Consider the following 20,537-nt stretch of genomic DNA (forward strand, 5'->3'; position numbering starts at 1 on the left):
ATGTTATTTGTCCCAGGTTTCATTTATTTTTTATTTTTGTTTTTTTTTTGAGACAGGGTTTCTCTGTGGCTTTGGAGGTTGTCCTGGAACTCGCTCTGTAGACCAGGCTGGTCTCAAACTCACAGAGATCTGCCTGCCTCTGCTCCCGAGTGCTGGGATTCAAGGCGAGCACCACCAATGCCCGGCTTTGTCCCAGGGTTTAAAAGCAACTTTCTCATATTTTATGAATAAGAAAGCAAAGCAGGGAGACTCCTAGAATCAGTTTGTTTGCCTGTGTGCTTTAATTCCTAATCTTCTCTGTTTACTTGGCTTTGTCTCAGAATAGAGTTGTGGCCATCCTGGAATTCAACCTCTGGGCAAGGTTCTTCCCGGCTGCCCCTGCACCACATGACTGAACTGACTCAAGAGACAACAGCCGTGAAGCTCCCTGAACCTGAGCATTTCTTCAACAGTCATTTTCTTCAGTGGGGATACCTTAAGTAAAAATATGGAGCTTCAAAGGCAGAGTTTGAAGCCAGCGACATGGTTGTCTTTGGGAAGATACCACATTTCTGAGGAGTATGGCTTTCTCCTTCGCAGTCCTCTGGTAAGGGTCATCCTGTCCCGGCAGGCACAGTGTCTCAATTGTTTGATTTTACTTTATGGGGGTTATTATAAGGGTCAGTATAATACAAAGTCACCAGCCAGAGGAAGATGCTGGGAATACAGCCCTGTGATTCACAGTAAACAACAGCAGTGGCTGCTGCTGCTGGGGACAGCACAAACAACAATGCTTCCCTGATGATGCCTTAAATATATTGTAGTGAAGCCTGAATCATCAGAAGCAAAGGTGCTGTCAGAGAAGAGACTACCAGGGTGTGAGGACAAGTAGGGCCCTGTCCCAACAACAAAGGGCTGCAGGCATGCATTCTCCCACAGGTGTGACACCGAATAATGGAATTGCCCCCTGTAGATCCCACTCAGCTTTGGAAACTCTTGCCATGCATCCTGGAGACTCCTAAACAGCTACGGTGTTTAGCTCTGTGTTGGTTGGTACAAATTGTTTATCTTACTTGCTGGTGGCACCAGAGACAATGGGAGACCTTCAGTGTTTTCAGAGCTGATAAAAAGATTCGATGGTATCAGGAATTTCTGAGATGAGGAAGAAACATTGGAAAACAAGCAGTCTCAACTCTCAGTCCTACTGCACATGGTCCTCTCTGCCAGCCAGTCTGTATCAGGCCTGCTCACATTAAATGTAGTCTGAGCTTGGAAGATGTGTACAGGCCAAGTGCTAGCATCAAAGCCAAACTCTTGGCATCCTTTAAAAACTGTCTATAAGTAATAAAGGATGCTCAATTAAAATTCTAGGGATCTGAGGTAGCACCTATTGTAACTGCTTATCAGCACCAACATCCTGCCTCCACCTAGTTCCTCTCTTACTTTTGAATAAAAAATACCAGGATCTCAAATACCTATTGCAATGAGACTTGGTTTGCTCTGATTTGAAACAGTGTATCGCTATGTAGCCTAGGCTGGCCACTTTCCTCAGCTTCCTTTGTTCTGGGATCTTTGATGAGCTTCCACATTTTATCTCCTACTGTTACCAGAGGGCTCAAACTGACTGGGATAACTAAGTTCTCCACACAAAGCTGTCAGCTGTGACATCAGTCCCTCATCTACGAGCTGGAACAGCATGGGGTGGTGGTGATGGAGAGGTATTAATTTTAACAGGGGCCTGTACCTTTAGGGCAGATCTCACAGCCGGAATTAAGCCATGTCATCCTGCAGTTCTCTTTAGAACAAAGCTTAAAAGCAGTCTGTACTCTGACATGACTGCCTTCAGCTTACAGCTCCTGGATGCTTGTCACATAGACAGTGCTAAACTAAAGCACCTGACAGGGCTTCCAGTTGACCCATCAAGTCATTAAAAGTTGGATTTCTTCTTTGTTCTGGGAACTGATTTGAGAGCCCTTGGGGGATTTCCTGAGGGAGGGACTCTGAAAGTTGTTTCTCTAGGAACCCCCGCCCTTTCTCTGGAAGGCAGGAGGATCACAAGCTCCAGGCCAGACTGGACTATATATCTAGACCCTGTGACTCTGTCTCAAAACAGAAACAACACCAAAAGCTCAACCAACCAAAGTGCCACGAACCATTCTCCATTGTTTGTGCATGGCTTCATTCCCGAATATCCCCATCCTTCCAAGTTCACAGGAGAGGAAGGGCTGTGGAGACATGCCCTTGGCATCACTAAGCATGTGGACCTAATCTGGAAAGATAACAATGCATTCAGGAAAAGATCAGCTCAGAGTTTTCTGTTGTTTTCCTCTTTATAAATATTGGGACCAGATAAGACACAAGAGCAACATCAAGTTCTCCTCCCATTGCTAGAAAGGATCTATGTTGTGATTTGGGGGATGGACACCCTTTAGAAGAAATCCCCAGTCTTGCTCACACAGAAAAGAAAATTTCCCGCTTCTACCCTGTCACTCACTTATATCCCAGTGCTTTCAGTATGAATCTTTGTTTCTGTTTTAATTTTCTTTCATCCATGTGATGATTTTAAATGTCTTTTCTGGTAAAGGAGGAGGAAGGAACTTTGATTAGAATCAGGCCCTGGCTGACCCAAAGTGCAAGACATACTCTGCTCAGCTGCACTAGACAAATAGTGTCACAACACTTCGATCACTGGTTGGGCAAGAGTAGTGAGTGTGACCTAGCCAGGGTATAGCTAAGACCGGTTTTTGTCAGACCGAGGGTTAGTGTAAGGAGGGCGCTTCATGCATCTCTTCCAAGTGGTTCTTGGGGTCCTTACAATAAATCCCTACCAGAAAGTCTCACTAAAGAAACCACAGTTGGCTAATGAATGATAAGGTATTCTGGCTTTGGGGAGGTAGACTGGCTAAGTTTTATATATCCTATTGGATGTTTCTAGAAATCAATGACTTCCACTTTCCAGTGTTCCTGTGGAGAATTGCTCCTCGAATCTGTAAAAATACTACCAGAATTCTTTGATAAGACATCTGTCCTGTTTGTATGTTGCTCTCAGGGAGAAGAGCAAAATATCTCTGCAGACAAAGACGGTAAGGAAATCAGTCCTAGGAGAGGAGTCCCTGGGAGGAGGCAGCAAGAGGCTGGGCTGCAGCAGAGCTGAGGCCAGCAATGCCAGGCTCTGCAAATTGCTTTAACAGCCTTCATAAACACAATGTGACTGCTATCTGAGGTTAGAGCAGTGGTTCCTGAGTGGTGTGTTGAAGCCATTAGGAGAGTTTTAACAAACAACCCAAATGTTGAGCCCCACCTTGTTTATGCAGACTCTAGACTCATGGGCTGTAGCAGTGGTGGCCGACTGAGAGGACAAGCTAGCCAAGCCAGCTCTGTAGGTGCCCCTGGCCAACAAAACCTCCTAGAAGGGCTGGAAAGTAGTTTCAAGTGCAAGAATAAAGGGAAGTAGATAAACTGATATGACCACTCCATGGCATGGTTAAGAGGAAGGTTTTTAATGCAGATATGAGATAGAGAACAGCCAGAGGCATTGGGAAGAGACTGAACATGGCCAGCAGACTGGCATGGCTAGGGCTATCTGGGAGAGATGGGAGAATAGCAGGGGGTTGAGAGTAGGGAAAGAATAGTGAGAGGAATAGAGCAGAGCAGGGGTGAGGGAGAATGAAGCAAGAATAGCAGGGTCACAGGGAGAATGAGTAGCTGGAGGAGGAGAGCTGTGAATTGGAGAGGAGAGTTAGGGTAGAGTAAGGGTGAGAAGGACTAGGATGATAGCATGGACTTTGAAATGTATAACAGGTTCTTGTGATACTGTAAACAGAGGCTTTCCTGCCCCATCCGGTCCCACAGCCTCCTTTAAAATAATCACTCCCAGGCTTAATATTAATTACAAACCATTTGGCCCATTGTTCAGGCTTATTACTAACGAGCTCTTAAAGTTAAATCAATCCATTTCTATTAATCTATATTTTGCCACATGGCTTCGTGGAGTTAGTTACCTGTTATTTTATCTTGTTGCTCCTGGCATGATGGCATCTGCCCATGACTCTGCCCTTCTTCTCCCTGTATCTCTGCTTGGATTTCCCACCTGGCTCTATCCTGCCTTGCTATAGGCCAAAGCGGCTTCTCTATTAACCAATGGTAGTAAGACATAATCACAGCACACAGAAGGGTTATCCCACAGCATGATACTGAAGAGGCCATTTGTTCCTTCTGCCAGAGGTAAGGGAAAAGACTCCATTTGGTAGAAGGGACCCAGTTTCACAAGTTCCTGAGGAATGCTGGATTCTATCTAACCACCAGAAATTCTTCTGTAGACTAGGATGAATTTATTTCTTGACATTTGGACTGCCTTTTGGAGTGTGGGGAATTGGAGTTTCCTTTGGACTTGACAGTGAGGAGGAGACATTGTACATGCTCTACTGGGGTAGACAGAAGGACTGACAGGAATGGCCATGAGGATGCCCTCCAGGAAAACAAATATGTACCTTCTTCTTCAGAAGGAATTCTAAGCACTTGATTGAAGCATTGGACCACAGCTGGTTAGAAGAAAGGGTAGAAAATTAATTGCCATAGAAGGCTGTACTTTTCAGATAAGACAGAAAGGAAGAATTCTAGCATTGCCTTGAAACACAAGGTCATCGTGGATTGGCCTCTAGGGCACATCTGACTAGGCAAACTGGGGATGTGAACCACACTGAATATCCAGAGTAGATATAGAGACAAGGATTGCATAATGGTTAACAAGATGGGGAAATGCATATGGAGATAAAGGAGAATGTAATGATTAAAGTATGGGGTTTTTGTACCAGTATGAAGGAACTGAAAAGATTAGAAAGTCAATGGGGAAACAGGCAGTCAGCCCTGAATGAAAAAATAAAAAAGGAGAAAGAAAGAAACAAACAAAGGAAGGAAGGAAGAGAAGAAATAAAAAAGAAAGGACATGACTGGTCCCAGGTTTCAGCACCAGATGAATGAAAAACAGAAATAAAGAGGAAGGACATGACTGCTTCTAGGTATGGTGGAGGAGAAAGCTTATTGTAGATAAAAGGAGAACACAGAATAGAGAGAGGCAGAGACATCCAGGAGAGTCCAGAGTGGACAGGATCCTGAGCCATGTGAGGAGAGGGGAGGGGAAGGGAAGGGGAAGCAGGGAAACCAGGTACAGCAGCCAGGAAGCCCAAGAGGAAGAACTGGTAACCAAAATGGGCTGGAGAGTTTAGGGTAGGGGTGGGGTATGCCACCTAGGAGGGCCCCTTAACAAGTAGGGACTGAGGGATGCTGGGAGAAGCTGGTAGCCAGATCTGCTTTGATATGTTAAATAGGCACCTCAGCCATTTGTCCCAGGTTTGAAACCTAACAATACTTTGCTTTCTTATAGTATATAAAATACCATGATAACAAGATCACATGGTCCTAGACCTGGGACTTTCTTTTCCTTTTTCAATTGGTCTTACTGACACTACAGTACTGTTAGCCCTCTGAGGACAGCCATTGGCAATCATCGCCCGGAACAGTTGGTTGCCTCCCAGCCCATTTCATTTTCCCCACCCTTGCCCAGCTATAAAATGTTCTGGATACCATCAGAGTGACTCACTCAGAGGATGTTCTAGTTCATTTTCTGTTTTCTGTGATAAAACACCAACCAAAAGCAACTTTGGAAAGAATGGGCTTATTTGGGTCACAAGCCCTTATCACAATAGATCACTGAGGGACATCAGGTCAGGGGCTTAAGCAGGGCTCTGGATGCAAGAGCTGAAGCAGAACTTGAAAGAGTTGCTCATTGGCTTATTCTCATGTTCAGCTATCCTGTTATCCCTTCCAGGACCACCTGCCTAGGGGGTGGCACCGCCCACAGTGGGTGGACCTTTCCACATCAACTACTAACAAGGTAATACCTTATAGATTTTCCTACCAGCCACTCTGATAGGAGCAATCCCTCAGTAGGTTTCCCTCTGACTTGTGCCAAATTGGCAAAAAAACGAACCAGCACAGATGGTGGGCATGGTAGCAGATGTATTTAATCCCAGAACTCTGGAGACAAAGGCAGGTAGGTCTTTGTGAGTTTAAGGCCAGCCTGGTCTACAGAGTGAGTTCCAGGTCAGCCAGGGCTACATAGTAAAACCCTGTCTCAAAAAAAATAACAATAGTAATAATAATAATAATAATAATAAATAAAATAAAGAATGAAATTAAGAAAACATAACACCATGCTTGTGGATAAAATGCTTTATAAGACATTTCATTGTGTGTTTACCTGGCAAACACATGTCAGTATCTTTTCTCAAAATGGTAACACTCATGGGCTCTTTGAATTAAGTCCACTGTCTCAGTTATTCAATACTAATGACCTAAGTATATTCTTGGCACACATTAAATATTGTATGTAGAACTTTGTAAAGGTTTTTTAAAGTTTCCTTTGAAAGATAAATAAACATAAGCCAGGACATTTATTGCTATAAGGAAAGAAATGTGAGACTGTGTGTCATGGTATGTACCTGAAATCCCAGCACTCTGGGGGCTAAGGCAAGAGGCTGTGCCTATCTCCAAAACCAAAAATGAAAGAGAAGGAAGGGTGTAAAGCTAAAGACTTTATTGTATCTGCTCACCCCACTTCTTGCTCTTTCAGTTTTTCGGAATGAAAGGCAAGAAGCATTTTATACTTCCACTTTCCTTTTCCTTGGCACCAACTCTTTAATTCACATTCCTTCCCCCTCCCATGTGTTTATTCTGGGCAAATACTGGATCGTTTCTGTGAACTTTGTATTAGAAGAGGTTTGGCCTGGCCACCAAACGCATGAGCCACACAGGGAGAGATAACCTCTCCGGCCTTAGCCTCCTGTTCAGTTACTTTTCCTGTTGTTGTAATAAAACATCCTGAAAAAAGGAACGGAACGGAGAATGGGTTCGTTTGGTTCACAGTTCAAGAGTACAGTTCATTATGAGGGGAAGCCATGGCTGCCTGAGCTTGGGGCATCTAGCCATGTGGCATCCACCGCCAAGAAGCAGAGAGAGATGAAGGCTAGCTCCTAGTTAGCTTTCTCCATTTGGTAGAGTCTAGGATCACAGCTGTGGAATGGTGCCACCCACAGTTAAGGCAGGTTAATCTATATAAGTTAATCTATATAAGCTCTCACAAGTGTGCACGAGGCTTGTCTTCCCAGTGATTCTAGACTCTGTCAAACTGATAATCAATATCTACTGCTTTACTTTCTGTGTTTCATTGTGGGAATGAATCATGGAATAGGAGTCCCATGACACAAATACAGATGGATTAAAGGCAAGCATCAGTAGGAAGATTAGAAATACTACAAAGAAATGGCTTTGGGAAGAGAGAAAATTTCCAAGCATGATTTTAGACCAGGAAAATAAATGAAATATAGGTCTGTTTGATTATTCCATTAAGAATAGCTATTTAAAATACACACAAAATCCAATGACTTACTGGGTGTGGCAGTGCACGGCTGTAATCCCAGGCTAGGAGGCTGAGGCAGGGAAAATTCCCCTGAATGTATCCCCTAGCTGGGATGCATATTGAGTTTCAGTCTAGCCTGGACTACATAGTGAAATTTTGTTTCAAAACAAAAGAAAGAAAAAAATTCCAGTGACTAAAAGCTTGTGAAAAGAGTTTTGAATTTGCAGATAATTAAGATTTTAAAACTAGAATAGTTACAAATTGATAACGATCTGGGTGCTGCATAGGTCATATAACATAATAGGGAAAACACAAAGCACACTGGAACCTTCTAATGTTGTCATTCCTGATGGGACAGTAAGAACAGGGTTGCTCTTATTGCCCACTTTAGAGAGCTTATGCTTTTTTTTTTTTTTTTTTTTTATATCAGGTTAGCAGTTTTGACCCAAAACTGGGTCTCCTTTAGGAATTTGAAGCCACTAACAAAGCGGAATAGCAACTGAGTAGCAAAGACTTGTATTCTTGGCAAAGAATGGGAGTCATGGGAGGTAAACCCACAAGTTAACTTCATGATCTGTTATGGTTACAGGCATAGGATCAAAGAGATTGGGGGTTGTAGGCTATTAACTGGGAGGCATATTCGAGTATTTTTCTGGGACTAGATGGAGATTTCCTGGGAATTCCATCAATATTAACACCTCTTTTTCATTTCTTTTTAAAGATTCACTTATTTATTTTAGTGAGAGACAGAGACAGAGACACATGGAGAAGGAGGGAGGCAGGATGTGAGAGAGGCAGAGAGACAGAAAGACAGAGAGGCAGGTCACACACACAGAATGAATGCAGAAGCCACACTGGGCTTCTGGCGGTCCATAGAAAATTGTCTCAGAAATTGATTCTTTCCTGCCACCTTGTGGGGTCTGGTGATGAACTCAGGTCTTCCGTTTTACCTGTGGGGGCATCTGTCTAGCCTTCTTTTCCTGTCTTGTATGGCTATTCCTGGTCATTTCCCTAGCAACTGTTAATTGTATGATACCGAAGTGTCATGGAACATTCGATGTAGAACTTATTATAATGAAGTTAGAGGTGTTTAGTAGTCACTCTGGCCCTTTATCTAAGACCCAGCTAGTTGACCAAGCTACCTGAAGAGCCACCTCTGGCTTGCAATTATCTTGTTATAGAAAGGAAACCAAATTAGAATTGGGCAGAAGTCCTCTAGGTCAGCTAGGTAGTACTGATGCTTCTCACCCACCCTCTGCTCTCAAAGCATTCTTCTTTTTTGTTTATTTGGCTTTTTACATTGTACATGCTAGGCAGGTGCTCTTCAATGAGCTAGCACGTCCCATCATGCCCAGCTTCATATAGATGTTAGGTTTGAGTCAGGGGCTAACCAGACCACATTCTGTGACATCTAACAGTACTAGCAGGTCCCACCATGGGGACTTTGTAGGTCTGTGACAAACTTCCCGGGCCCTGTGAACTTTAGAAAATGCCAAATTCCAGAGGCCCTAAAGCTATCTTCCTATCTCTACGGCCCTCATGGTTGATTCTGGGCTCCCTGATGCTATATAGAGACATAAAACAGCCTGTCTGAGTTTGTAAGACAAATTCTCTAGACAACCAGACTTGAGAGGAATGACTGGTGTCTAAGAACTTAGAGGCCTCAGACCTCAGACATCAAAGGTCTAATGCACATCCATTGAGGGGGGGGCGATTATTTAATTAATTAACTAAATGAATGTAACTGGTGTGGTATGAACTGGTATGAACTGACATCAAAGAAGATGCCTGCTGCCTAGTGAGAATCTTGCCTGCTGCTATTATCTCCAACACTGCAACATGAAATCTCACAATGAAGAGTAAGTAACACAATCCTATGCTTTTTTTTTTTTTGTCTCTAGTGGAAAGGCTGGAAGACAGAATGCATTTTAAATGAGTTGTAGTGTTGTATGAGAGGGAGTCTAGTGATCTCCTGGGTAAGAATCGAAGAAACCCTGGAGCCTATCAACACCTCCTACTTAAATAGGTTGTAAAAAACCTTTCAAGCCTGTCTTTCCCATCTGGATTACTTGTAAGGCTTGGTCTCTGACAATGGTTGTCAAACTCAGGCTGTGTCAGCATTAGCTGGCAGGTAGCTGTCTTCAGGGCTATTGGCTTCAGTTTGTCAGGGGTGAGGGCCAATAGTCTGTGGGTTGAACAGTTCCCAAGGGGTACATGTGGATACTGACAACACTTGGATAGCTCTGTAGTTGTGTTTGTTTGTTGAGTTTTATGGGAATCCAAACATGAGACACTGTAAATGAAGAGAGACAACATTTCTCTGGGATCTAACAGGAAAAAAATAGACTGCTGCCTAGAGTCTCAATATTAAAAATAAACTATTTAAGATTTCTCACTTAAACTAGGAAGGCAGAATCCAGTCAGGTTTAATTTAACTCTGAGTGAGGGATTCCTTATTTAGGTACCAAAGAAGCAAAGGTCCAGGTGATAGGGACAGCTTTTCTTCAATACTGCCCACTCTAGGGGGCATGTAAGTCCTCATGACTTCACATGTGTGGTTTTCTGTTTCAAAATGTATGGATCGCACCAGTGAGATGAAATAAGTTGCCAGTTCACAGATACGTCAGCAAAAATCTATCTATCTATCTATCTATCTATCTATCTATCTATCTATCTATCTCTATCATTGATGTCTACCATTTTTCTATCATATATCTTATCTATCATCTATCTACTCCTCTATGTATCTATCATATATCTATCCTCATCATCTAACATCTATTTATCCATCATCTATCTAATCTATTGTCTATCCATCTACTATCTGTAAATCTTATCTATCTCTCAATCTATCATTTTGTCATTTATCATACATCTATTTATCATCTTTCTATTCCTATCTCTCTGTCCTTTATTTAGCTATCAATCTCCACCTATATTCCCTCTCTGTCTCCTCTCTAGTGCTAAGAATGAGAGTCAAGGCTCATAGTACTAGGCAGTTGCTCTACCCCTGAGCAATAGGCAGGCCTCTGCTTCTGTTCTTGCTGCCCTTCTCTTGTTGCCAAATGTCTATCAGTTTCAACCCAGCTCTCTTCATTTCTGCCCCTGTAGCTGTCTCCTGGAGAATATGACACCATTAATAATTTCTCTCCAGGACAAAGGCTGGGTGGAGTAGGGTAGGGGTGAGTGAAGCAACATAGACTGTGTCTCCCAGAAGTAGGCAGGCCATGAGGCCAACGGCTGAGTCTGATGCGGGTTTTCCTGAGCAACACCTCCTTGCCTACAGCCATCCTTCCTGATGGAGTTTGATTCAAGGCTTCCAGTTTGGAAAAACTTCAGAGTCAGAGAAAGAAAAGAAATGATGAATTGAAGTCCAAACATTTCAGAGTTTATGGCAACATGTTGGAAGTACTGGGATTGCAAGTTAACCAGGAGTTTGAACCCAGAATCCCTGAGGATACAGGTGTTCATGGGAAAAGCTCCCCACCAAGTCATATATAGGTCTCTTGTTGAGCTCTACTTCTCCAAGTGTGTACTGTCAAACTTCCTGGCTTCTCAGTGTCCCTCCATGTTGTCACACTGCTCAGGGTCAGCTTCTGCTCCTCTCCTGCATTCCTAAGTTAATGTGTAAGCCTCTCTAGTCTCATCATCTTGATCAACTTCATTCCAGGGAGGTAAGAAGCGGGGTCCTTAGCAAGCTAAGCTTCCTGCTCCTGTTTCTACTTCTGCCAGGATACCTCTCCCACCATCATCATCCCTCCAGGATACCTCTCCCTTCATCATCATCATCCCTCAAGGGTACCTCTCCCTCCATCATTATCCCTCCAGGGCACCTCTCCCTCCATCATCATCCCCCCAGGGTACCTCTCCCTCCATCATCATCCCTCCAGAGTACCTCTCCCTCCATCATCATCCCTCCAGGGTACCTCTCCCTCCATCATCATCCCTCAAGGGTACCTCTCCCTCCATCATCATCCCCCCAGGGTACCTCTCCCTCCATCATCATCCCTCCAGAGTACCTCTCCCTCCATCATCATCCCTCAAGGGTACCTCTCCCTCCATCATCATCCCTCCAGGGTACCTCTCCCACCATCATCATCCCTCCAGGATACCTCTCCCTCCATCATCATCCCTCCAGGGTACCTCTCCCTCCATCATCATCATCCCTCCAGGATACCTCTCCCTCCATCATCACCATCCCTCCAGGGTACCTCTCCCACCATCATCATCCCTCCAGGGTACCTCTCCCACCATCATCATCCCTCCAGGGTACCTCTCCCTCCATCATCATCCCTCCAGGATACCTCTCCCTCCATCATCACCATCCCTCCAGGATACCTCACCTTCCATCACCATCCCTCCAGGATACCTCACCTTCCATCATCATTCCTCCAGGATGCTTCTCCCTCCATCATGATCCCTCCAGGGTACCTCTCCCTCCATCATGATCCCTCCAGGGTACCTCTTCCTCCTTCATCACCTTCCCTCCAGGGTACCTCTCCCTCCATCATCATCTCCTTCCAGGCTCCTTCTCCCCTTCTTCATGCCTGTTGCCCTTGAGTACCTCCGCCCCTTTCCATTGCTCCTCTTATAGCAGCAGACTATAAACTGCTTGCTGTACTTATTTTAGAAGACCTCTGTGAAAGCTGGTTCCCTTTCACTAATATTGATCCTAAAAAGTCCATCTGCATATTCTCAGGGTTCCCTAACACAGGAGCATTTGAACCCAGCTTCCAAGATCCTAACCTCAATAACAACATCACCAACAAAAAGTAGAGAAACTAGCATGCACTTCCTTGTGTTGCTGTGTGATTAAGGAGTAGCCTTATACTTAACTCTATATTGATGCCTTTCATCTTCTGATTATTGCCTTTCATAAAATTCTCTTAAGTTTTGACTCCCATGTGGTCTTTCTCCGTGGTTTACTGAACTTCTAGAACTTTCTTTTTCATCTGTGCTGATGGAGTCAATTACTGTATCTGCCTTGTAAATATTCCTCAGTGTGCTAATCTAGACTTTCTTCTTGTTTCAGTTTGCGTAAGCTTTCAGAAACACCAGCCACATACTCTGGTTTCTTTTTTTAGTGACTTTCCTTCTGAACCTCACACTTCACATAGCCTTAATTTCTGAAGATGTGTGAGCTCAACCCATTGAGAAGTGGCTTTTTGCCTACTCTGCCTGCTACTTGGATTTCCCACTTGTGTTCTCACCCATCACACAGACACTCGAGTCATAAACACAGCTGTGTTCTTCATTCCATTTCTCCATAACTCAGAGGCCGCACATTGATTTGGGATAACCTGTTCACTGAAAAGCCGCTGGGCTCCATCCAGGTTTAGCAAACATTTTCTGAAAGGCCAAATAAACTTCCTTTGCACAGCACACAGATTTTTGCTGCAATCTCCCGGTTCTACTGCTTGCATGCAAAAGCTGCCATAGACAAATGGGGGTTAATGGATTCCAGTACAAAGTGATTCATAGAAATAGATGCTCAACCCTATAATTCTAGCTGTGCTTGAGGCTGAAGCAGGAGGACCAGAAGGTCAATGGCTGCCTGGGCAACTCACAGAGACAGTCTCAAAATAAAAGATGAAACTATAGACTTGGAGGCTTATGTCTACAACCCATACCTGGGAGGCAGAGGCAAGGTCTTGTGAGTTCAAAGGTCAGCCTGAGCTACCTAGCAAAACTGTCTCAAAAGACTAAAACTACAAAAAGAAAAATGAAGAAAAGAAGTCGCTTTCGGACTTCAAAACCAGGTTCCATTTTTGTGTGTCGGTGACTATTCCCTTTTCATTCCCATAGAAGGTGAGAGAACTAACCACTTCCCTTCTTCGCAGAGCCCCAAGTTCATACGCACAACAGCATGAAGCATGTGGTTTGTACATCAGGACCCATTTGCCTGCATTTCCCCCTCACCTTGCTGTAAGATACAAGCACAAGAACTGTATTCTAGTCATCTGCATGTCGGTGTGGCTAGTCTAGCCCAAGCCAAGGCTTGCAGGGAGCTCCATTTGCACCCTGGGCTGGCTTGAATTCTCCTTGAAGAGTATTCCAAAGCTGCTGCTTTCCAGAGAGATCTAAAATACTGACTCTTCCTATTTGAAATGCAGAAAGAACTTCCTGATGAGTACAGACCTTGGATGGAGATTGCCAACAAACTTCCTCACTTAATTGAGAGTCACCAGCTCCAGGCCCATGTGTACAAGGTACATTGTTTTGTTCTCTTCACACCACTTCTCTTGCCACCCTCCTTCTGTCTTCATAGCCCTTTCCTTCTCAGCTTCATGGGAGTGGCAGTTGACCTGGCAATGGAATTGATCACTGCTACAGAGACTGTCATCAAATCTGTCTTCCTGCATTCGCACAAAACAACACCTGCAACATATCAATTTCTCATTAAGTGTTTGTGTAAAAAAGATTATAGATGAGAACTGAAAATGAATTAAGGGAAAATGAGGAAGGCATGCATGGAAATTCCCCAGGGGCTTGTCTCAAGCTGCATGGTGGGTGATTTGCTACCTCTGAGTGGGTTACCTTGATCTTATTGTGTCAAATACTACTTGAATCAAAAGTCTTTCTGAGCTGGGTGTTGGTGGCACACACCTTTAATCCCAGCACTCTGGAGGCAGAGGCAGGCGGATCTCTGTGAGTTCGAGGCCAGCCTAGTCTCCAGAGCGAGTGCCAGGATAGGTTCCAAAGCTATACAGAAACCCTGTCTCGAAAAACCAAAAAAAAAAAAAAAAAAAAAAAAAAAAAAAAAAAGTCCTTCTAATTTATAAGCTGGGGGTCAGCCATGGTTCTGAAGAAATAAGGAAATCCATTGACATCACATTAAGATTTGCACACATATGTAAGTACATGAGGCACATCTGTGACAAAGTGAGCAGGTACAGGAGATGATGACTTCTTGGTCCTGGGAAAATTGGAGCCACCCCGCTCCAGAAGGTATACTAAGAAAATATATTTTGATTCAGGAATTTCACAGTAAGCATGAGAGTGCCTCATAATCTCACTTCCTTCTCTGAGGAATGGAGGAAGTCCTCATCTCATAGCTGTGAGCATTAATGGCTTTCGTAAGGACCCTTTGGCAGTTCCTGCCACATTAACAACATCCACTATCTGAGTATGACTTCCCGTTCTCGTCTCTGTCTGTCAGAAGCGAGCCACAGGATTGCAAAGATACAAGAAGACACCCCACCTTTTAGGACCTTCTTTGCTGACGTTTAATGTCTAATTATGAATTGATTTTAAAAATGCTCATTGAATGGCCCTCATAAGATATTCAGAAATCAGGACAGCAGCTGACCCCAGTAATATCCTAGATAAACACCCTCTCAAAAAAAAAAAAAAAAAAACTATTGAGGCTGAAGGCTGAAGACTGAAACTGACCCATGTAAGAAAGTGCAGCCCAAAGAGGTATTTTACTTATTTACTTACTTATTTATTTATTTAGCACAAAACACACAAAAAGCCTGCCAGAGAAGGGCTCACAGAGGTTTGTATACACTGTTGACACACGACACTATCAAAAACATCAAAGGAAAAATATAAGATGGAGAACAATATAAGAACTAGCGCTGACCTATGTCCCCTAGGAAAAAAACCCTGCAGTGAGCATTTTTTCTGAATCAAGCTGTGTATTTGAAGAATGAACACACTGTCCCCCGAACCTCTCACAAGGTGATTCACCCTCAAAGGGAACACCTCATGCTTGTTTCTCTAGCCGAAGTCTAGAACCCACAAAATTGTTAGATGTTCATCTGTGGGGAAGATGAAGGGTCAGTCGACTGGTAGAGGGTCTCCCCTTGTGATGAAACCCGCAACCTGCAAGCCAATGCTCTGTCTTCACCCACGCTCTTTTATACTGATTCAATAGTTGTTAGCCAGGATGCACTGGAACAAACAGTTAGGACAGTTCTGTGTAACAGGCAAGGTAACAGTGCCAGTGGAGATATTAAATGTGCATTGCTTTGCTGCAGCTAGTCCATTTGTATGAATTGATCTTGCAAGAAATACTCACTCAAAAACTTAAAAATAAATACACAAGGCTATTTGTTGTAGCCATTTTGAAAGCAATAGTAAGTAAAAGATAGAAGATGAGATGATAAAAGGTGAAGCCCCTGGTTCTCCATTAATAATCAGATCTGTTAAATAAATAGAAATGTACAGCTATTAAGTGGCCATATAGGCAGTGTGTATGTGTCTCTCTGCCACTCTATACATCTTTGTTGTATAGTTTCCTGAGCAGCAGAAAGATTATGATTATATGTACATAGATGTGCATAATTATTGACCATCTACTTCATGTGAATGTGCACTTATCATTTATAGATAGGTCAATGACAGAAAGACAGACATACATTTTTACCTTCTGAAAGGGTCTTAACATGTAGCCCAGGCTGGCTTCAAATTTGAGGTCTTCCTGTCTCAGCTTCCAGAATGCTGGAATTGTAGGTGATATAGACTCACATTCCATTCTATATAAAATCAAATGTCCTGTCTAATGCATATTCATCTTGCCAGACTTTGAATCAATAAGTGCAAGAAGTGTCACACACAAGTACCGAATGTGTGCCAGAAATATGAAGCACCTAAGTGTTGATGTCAGCAGGGTGGCATAGCTGGTTTTAAGAGCCCTTGAATATTTACTGAGTTCTGAGAAAACAATAATGAGATTAAATTTGTCAGCTTAAATACATAATCAAATAGTGTCCTATAATATTTAGTCAAATACACAATCCAATAATGTCCTTAGGAGTCAGTGTATTTACAAATATCAGTGTTATATTTTCCACTCAGGAGAAATAATTTGCAGCTCAAAAATATAAGTAACACAGGACCTCAGACAGTGAGCCAGCACACTAACATCAGTTCTATCCCACATGTGGTATGGGTGTCAAAGACCATTTTCTGATTATAAAGTATGTGTACACACTTGGTATGCACAGATATATATGTGCCTGACACTTTACTGCCAATTTCAATTACTTTGTAAGCTTAATAGGTGCTTTTGAAAGAGATACTATTATTTCTTATGGAGAGTCCAGCTCAACAGGGAGAGCTGTAAATAAGGCAAGTGAACGGTAGCCTTTCTTCAACATCAGGTTTGCACCAGCATACCAATGTGGAGCTAAAGAAGCAGCCTTTCCAACAAGCAAATGCTAGGAAAAGAAGTAATGAAAATAAACTCTCTCTCTCTCTCTCTCTCTCTCTCTCTCTCTCTCTCTCTCTCTCTCTCTCTCCTGTGTGTGTGGTGTGTGTGTGTGTAGCAACCTCTGGTTTCTCCCTCTCCCCACAAAGCACGCACACACACACACACACACACACACACACACACACACACACACACACACATGTCACAATGAATCCCATTTCTTTGTGTTCTAAACAAAACTGAAACAAGAGCAGAGCTGAACTTGAAAAAGAAAATGAACTATGGAAAATTCCAGAATGTGTGGCCACTACATTCAGCCCAGGAGGATAAGGGTGTTTGGCGTTCTTCCTAACCACCTTCAGCTGTTTGTAAAGGCAAAGTGATAACAAAGATACCATGTCCTTTTTGGTCCCGGTATGATTTTTGAGTCATATGTGTGTTTAGAAGGCGAGGCCAGCAACTCTGACATGTTCAGAAAACATTCCGTCAGTGTACCTTGTTCCTTTTATACCTAGGTGTCCTTCCTGTAGGTGGCCTTCTTCAACACCCGAGATGTGGCCGAGGACGAAGTGAGAAGACAGAATAGATTTTCAAGGGTCTGAAAGACTTCTAAAGTGATTATATGTTAAAATGTGTTTTATGCATTGACTCGACAAAGCACATTATCAAAACTAATTTTACTTATTTGTTGCTTTGAAAAACTGTGGCTGCTGGGGAATTTCAAACAAAACCTGTGACTCATCATTCAAGTGATCGTGGCTGTGGTTAGTCCACAGAACCTCCTTCCTTCCTTCCCGATTCTGTGACCATAGCAAATTCCCCTGAGACAGTTTTGTCCTTTGGCTCCTGCACGGGGGCTTCGTCGTCATATTTCTCTCTATTAAATTCAATGTCTTGTAAAGAGTACCAAGTAACTACTGTCATCATCAGCGTGCCACCACAGCCGCAGGCAGATCCTGCCCCCTAGTGGCGGGAGGAGGAAGGGCTCTGTGCCCCCATCAGCCTGCACGGTCCAGCCCACCCCTAGGAAGCCAGTGGTGCCTGCCCTCTGAGGCGCCTGTGGAACAAAGGGAGAGAAACCTGGAGTGAAAATGGGTCATGAGCTACCGAGCGATGGCAGCCAGGCAGGACAGGGAAGCTGGTGTGGCCTGACTGCATACTGGCGACACTTTGCCTGACCTTTGCATGTCACCAGAAGCTGTGGTTTCCCACAGGACAAGGTGGGGATGGAGCTGGGTGGAAAGCCCTGCCACCTCATTTGCCTGGGCTGTGGGTGATTTAATAGGGTCTGGAGCAAGCCTTATACCCAGCTGAGCCATGGTTTTGTAGAGTTTACATTCCTAACCCCACGTGACTTATACTTTTTTCAAAGCTGTTGCAAATGATTCGATAAGCTGGGCTGCAGCAGATATGTAAGGGCCAGGAAGGGGGGCCTCCTATTTCAACCTCGATGGTTACTCTGCAACCTTCAATGAAACAGATGGAGACCAGGGCCTAGCCCAAACTGGGCACAGCCTGGGTGCTGGACCACGTGGCACCTCACACCCTGTGTCACTCTAAGAGCTGTGCATGAAGACACTTAGATGTCTGTTGAAAGTCAAACAGTGTCCAGGTATCAGCGGGACCCTCAAGTCTCGGGATCCCTGTCTTAGTCCCCACCCCCTTTAGTTTTTAAGCTGCTGATCTTATCATCTCCTCAGTAGATGCCATTCCTGGACTGCAGGTTCCTAAAGAGTCACCGTGAGCAACGTCTGGCACACCTGGTTCTGGCTGCTATCACCATGGGATTCATCTGGCAAGAAGGGGAGACTCAACCGCAAAAGGTGAGGGCCAAGGAGAGGCCTATCAGGTGATCCTGGGCCCCTGCACCAAGAATCAAGTCACCAGGCCCAGGTTCCACTGTCCGCTCTCCAAAAATCACAAGAAGGCCAGGAAAGGGTTAGGACTTTTTTTTTTTTTTTTTTTTCTTGCTACAGAGCTGATATTCTTTTAAATTAACCGCCAGTTCCGAAGGCTCTCTATACTCCCATTCCAATAATGTGTGACAGCTTCCTTACATCCGGAAACTCATAAAACATCCCGAAGAAATTTATATTTCTAAATTCATCAGTTATCTTGATTTTCATAATCACTCTGTTGCACAGAACACCTGGGGAGCTGTCCCAAGTTCAAGGTCAACAGTGGGAAGCCCAGAGTATCTGATTCTACTGAAGTAGCTGGCTTTCCCTCAATGACACAGATGTGGTCACTCCCTTTTTTTTTCTTAATACTGTCTTCTGCCCAGCCTGCTGTTCATTTATCAATCCTTTATCTAACTCTGTGTGACTTTCAAGTTTCACTCTGTACCTTAGGGCATGAAACCCCTGTTCTAACCCATGAAGGAAACTAATATAGTTGTAAATTAACAAAAGCAGCACTCAGAGAAAGATGCCACAAGACAAGGTTCCAACAGAGGGTTTTTTCTTCGTTTTTTTTTTTTTTTTTTTTTTTTTTTTTTTTTTTTAATTAGGGAAAGGGGTCATAAAAAGGGGAAAGGGGATGGGGGTTGATCAGCCTCTGAAGACAGGAGCAGCAGGAGAGAGGAGAAAGGAAAGAGGGAGAGGGACAGGGAGAAGGAGAGAGCAGAACAGGGAGAGGGAGAGAAAGAAAGAGAAGGATGGGAGTTGAGCAGGGCCCTTTTAAAAAGGAATGTAGTGAATGTGCACAGGTGGTGCTCTTAGTGGCTGCAGCTGAGGGTGTATCCAGTCAGAACCCCAAAGACAGGCCAGTACAGATGCCTGAATGCTAACAAATATTACCTTTCATTTTCTTTTTTTAAAAAATCTTTTAATTTTATGTCTTGTTTGTTTGTTTGTTTGTTTTGGAGTCAAGGTCTTACAGAATGCCCAAAACAGATGAGCACTTGCTCTCCAGTCCAAGTTGTTTTCCAATTCATGATCTTCTTGCCTCCACCGTTCAAGTGCTGGGATTACAGGCATGGGCCACCCTGTCCAGTTATGAGTTCCTCCTTGTTGTGCTTGCTGAGAGTGTTGGGATGGAATCCAGGGCCTGTGCGTGCTAGGTTAATACTTCACCATTCAACAGGATCTCCAGCTGTTTCCTCTTCCCTTTTCCTAAGTTTCTCTTTCCCAGAAATCAAGGTCTTGCTTATCACAGAATGGCCCAGTTGCACAAGAAGCCTGATCTATGCTCGCCAGGCTCATTCCATCTCTTGTCCCACATGTAAACACTCGAGACTGGGAAGAAAGGACAGCATGGTGCACTTTCAGATTCTAATGCCATAGCATATTGTAGCTCATCTTCAAAACTCATGCGTCTAATGTCCAATGTTGGAAAGTTTAAAACCTAGGCCAGTGACAACATCTTAATGAGTTCCCTTGCAGTATGCACCCTAAACCACTCTCCTGAATTATGATGAAGGCTGGAGAAGGGCACCAGAAGCAATGTCTAGCACCCCCCCAGAGGACACACCAGCCTTGTCACCCCTTTATCTTGTAAGTGTTCCCTGACCCCCAGCTACCTTCCACAGAAGTGTGCCACAGGGTCCCATACTCTGTTCCCTACCTAAAACACACTTCTGTCCCAACTCTGAGGAAGAGGAATGGCAGACGTTTTCAGTCCTAGGCTGGGGAGATGCTCAGTGGGCAAATCACTTCCAAGCAGGCCTGACACTGGAACTAAAGTCCCCAGAATGCACAAGAAAGCTGGCATAGGCAGGAGTAAACAAGAGATTACCATGTCTCAAACAAGGTGGAAGGTGAGGGTCAGTACTTGAAGTTTTCCCCTGACTTCCACACACTCAGACTGATATGAATGTGCCTACATTCTGTTTCTCTGTCCATGTCTGTCTGTCTATCTCACACACACTATGCCTGGTATCTCTCTCTCTCTCTCTCTCTCTCTCTCTCTCTATATATATATATATATATATATAATTTTATATGTTTATATTATATTTATTTATATATTATATATATCATAATC

At 43.7% G+C, this 20,537-nt stretch overlaps 1 protein-coding gene across 1 annotated transcript in view; it reads left to right on the plus strand.

The window, feature by feature from the left end:
* Positions 1 to 487: 487 nt before the first annotated feature.
* Positions 488 to 20,537, plus strand: part of Ido2 (indoleamine 2,3-dioxygenase 2) — a 42,755-nt gene continuing 22,705 nt past the window's right edge. The window contains exons 1-3 of the mRNA XM_035453007.1: positions 488 to 586; positions 13,510 to 13,605; positions 18,257 to 18,376. Coding sequence (XP_035308898.1) covers positions 488 to 586; positions 13,510 to 13,605; positions 18,257 to 18,376 — 315 coding nt within the window. The remainder of the gene's footprint in view (positions 587 to 13,509; positions 13,606 to 18,256; positions 18,377 to 20,537) is intronic.

This window comes from Cricetulus griseus (assembly GCF_003668045.3).
Source record: "Cricetulus griseus strain 17A/GY chromosome 1 unlocalized genomic scaffold, alternate assembly CriGri-PICRH-1.0 chr1_1, whole genome shotgun sequence".
NCBI classification, from domain to species: domain Eukaryota; kingdom Metazoa; phylum Chordata; class Mammalia; order Rodentia; family Cricetidae; genus Cricetulus; species Cricetulus griseus.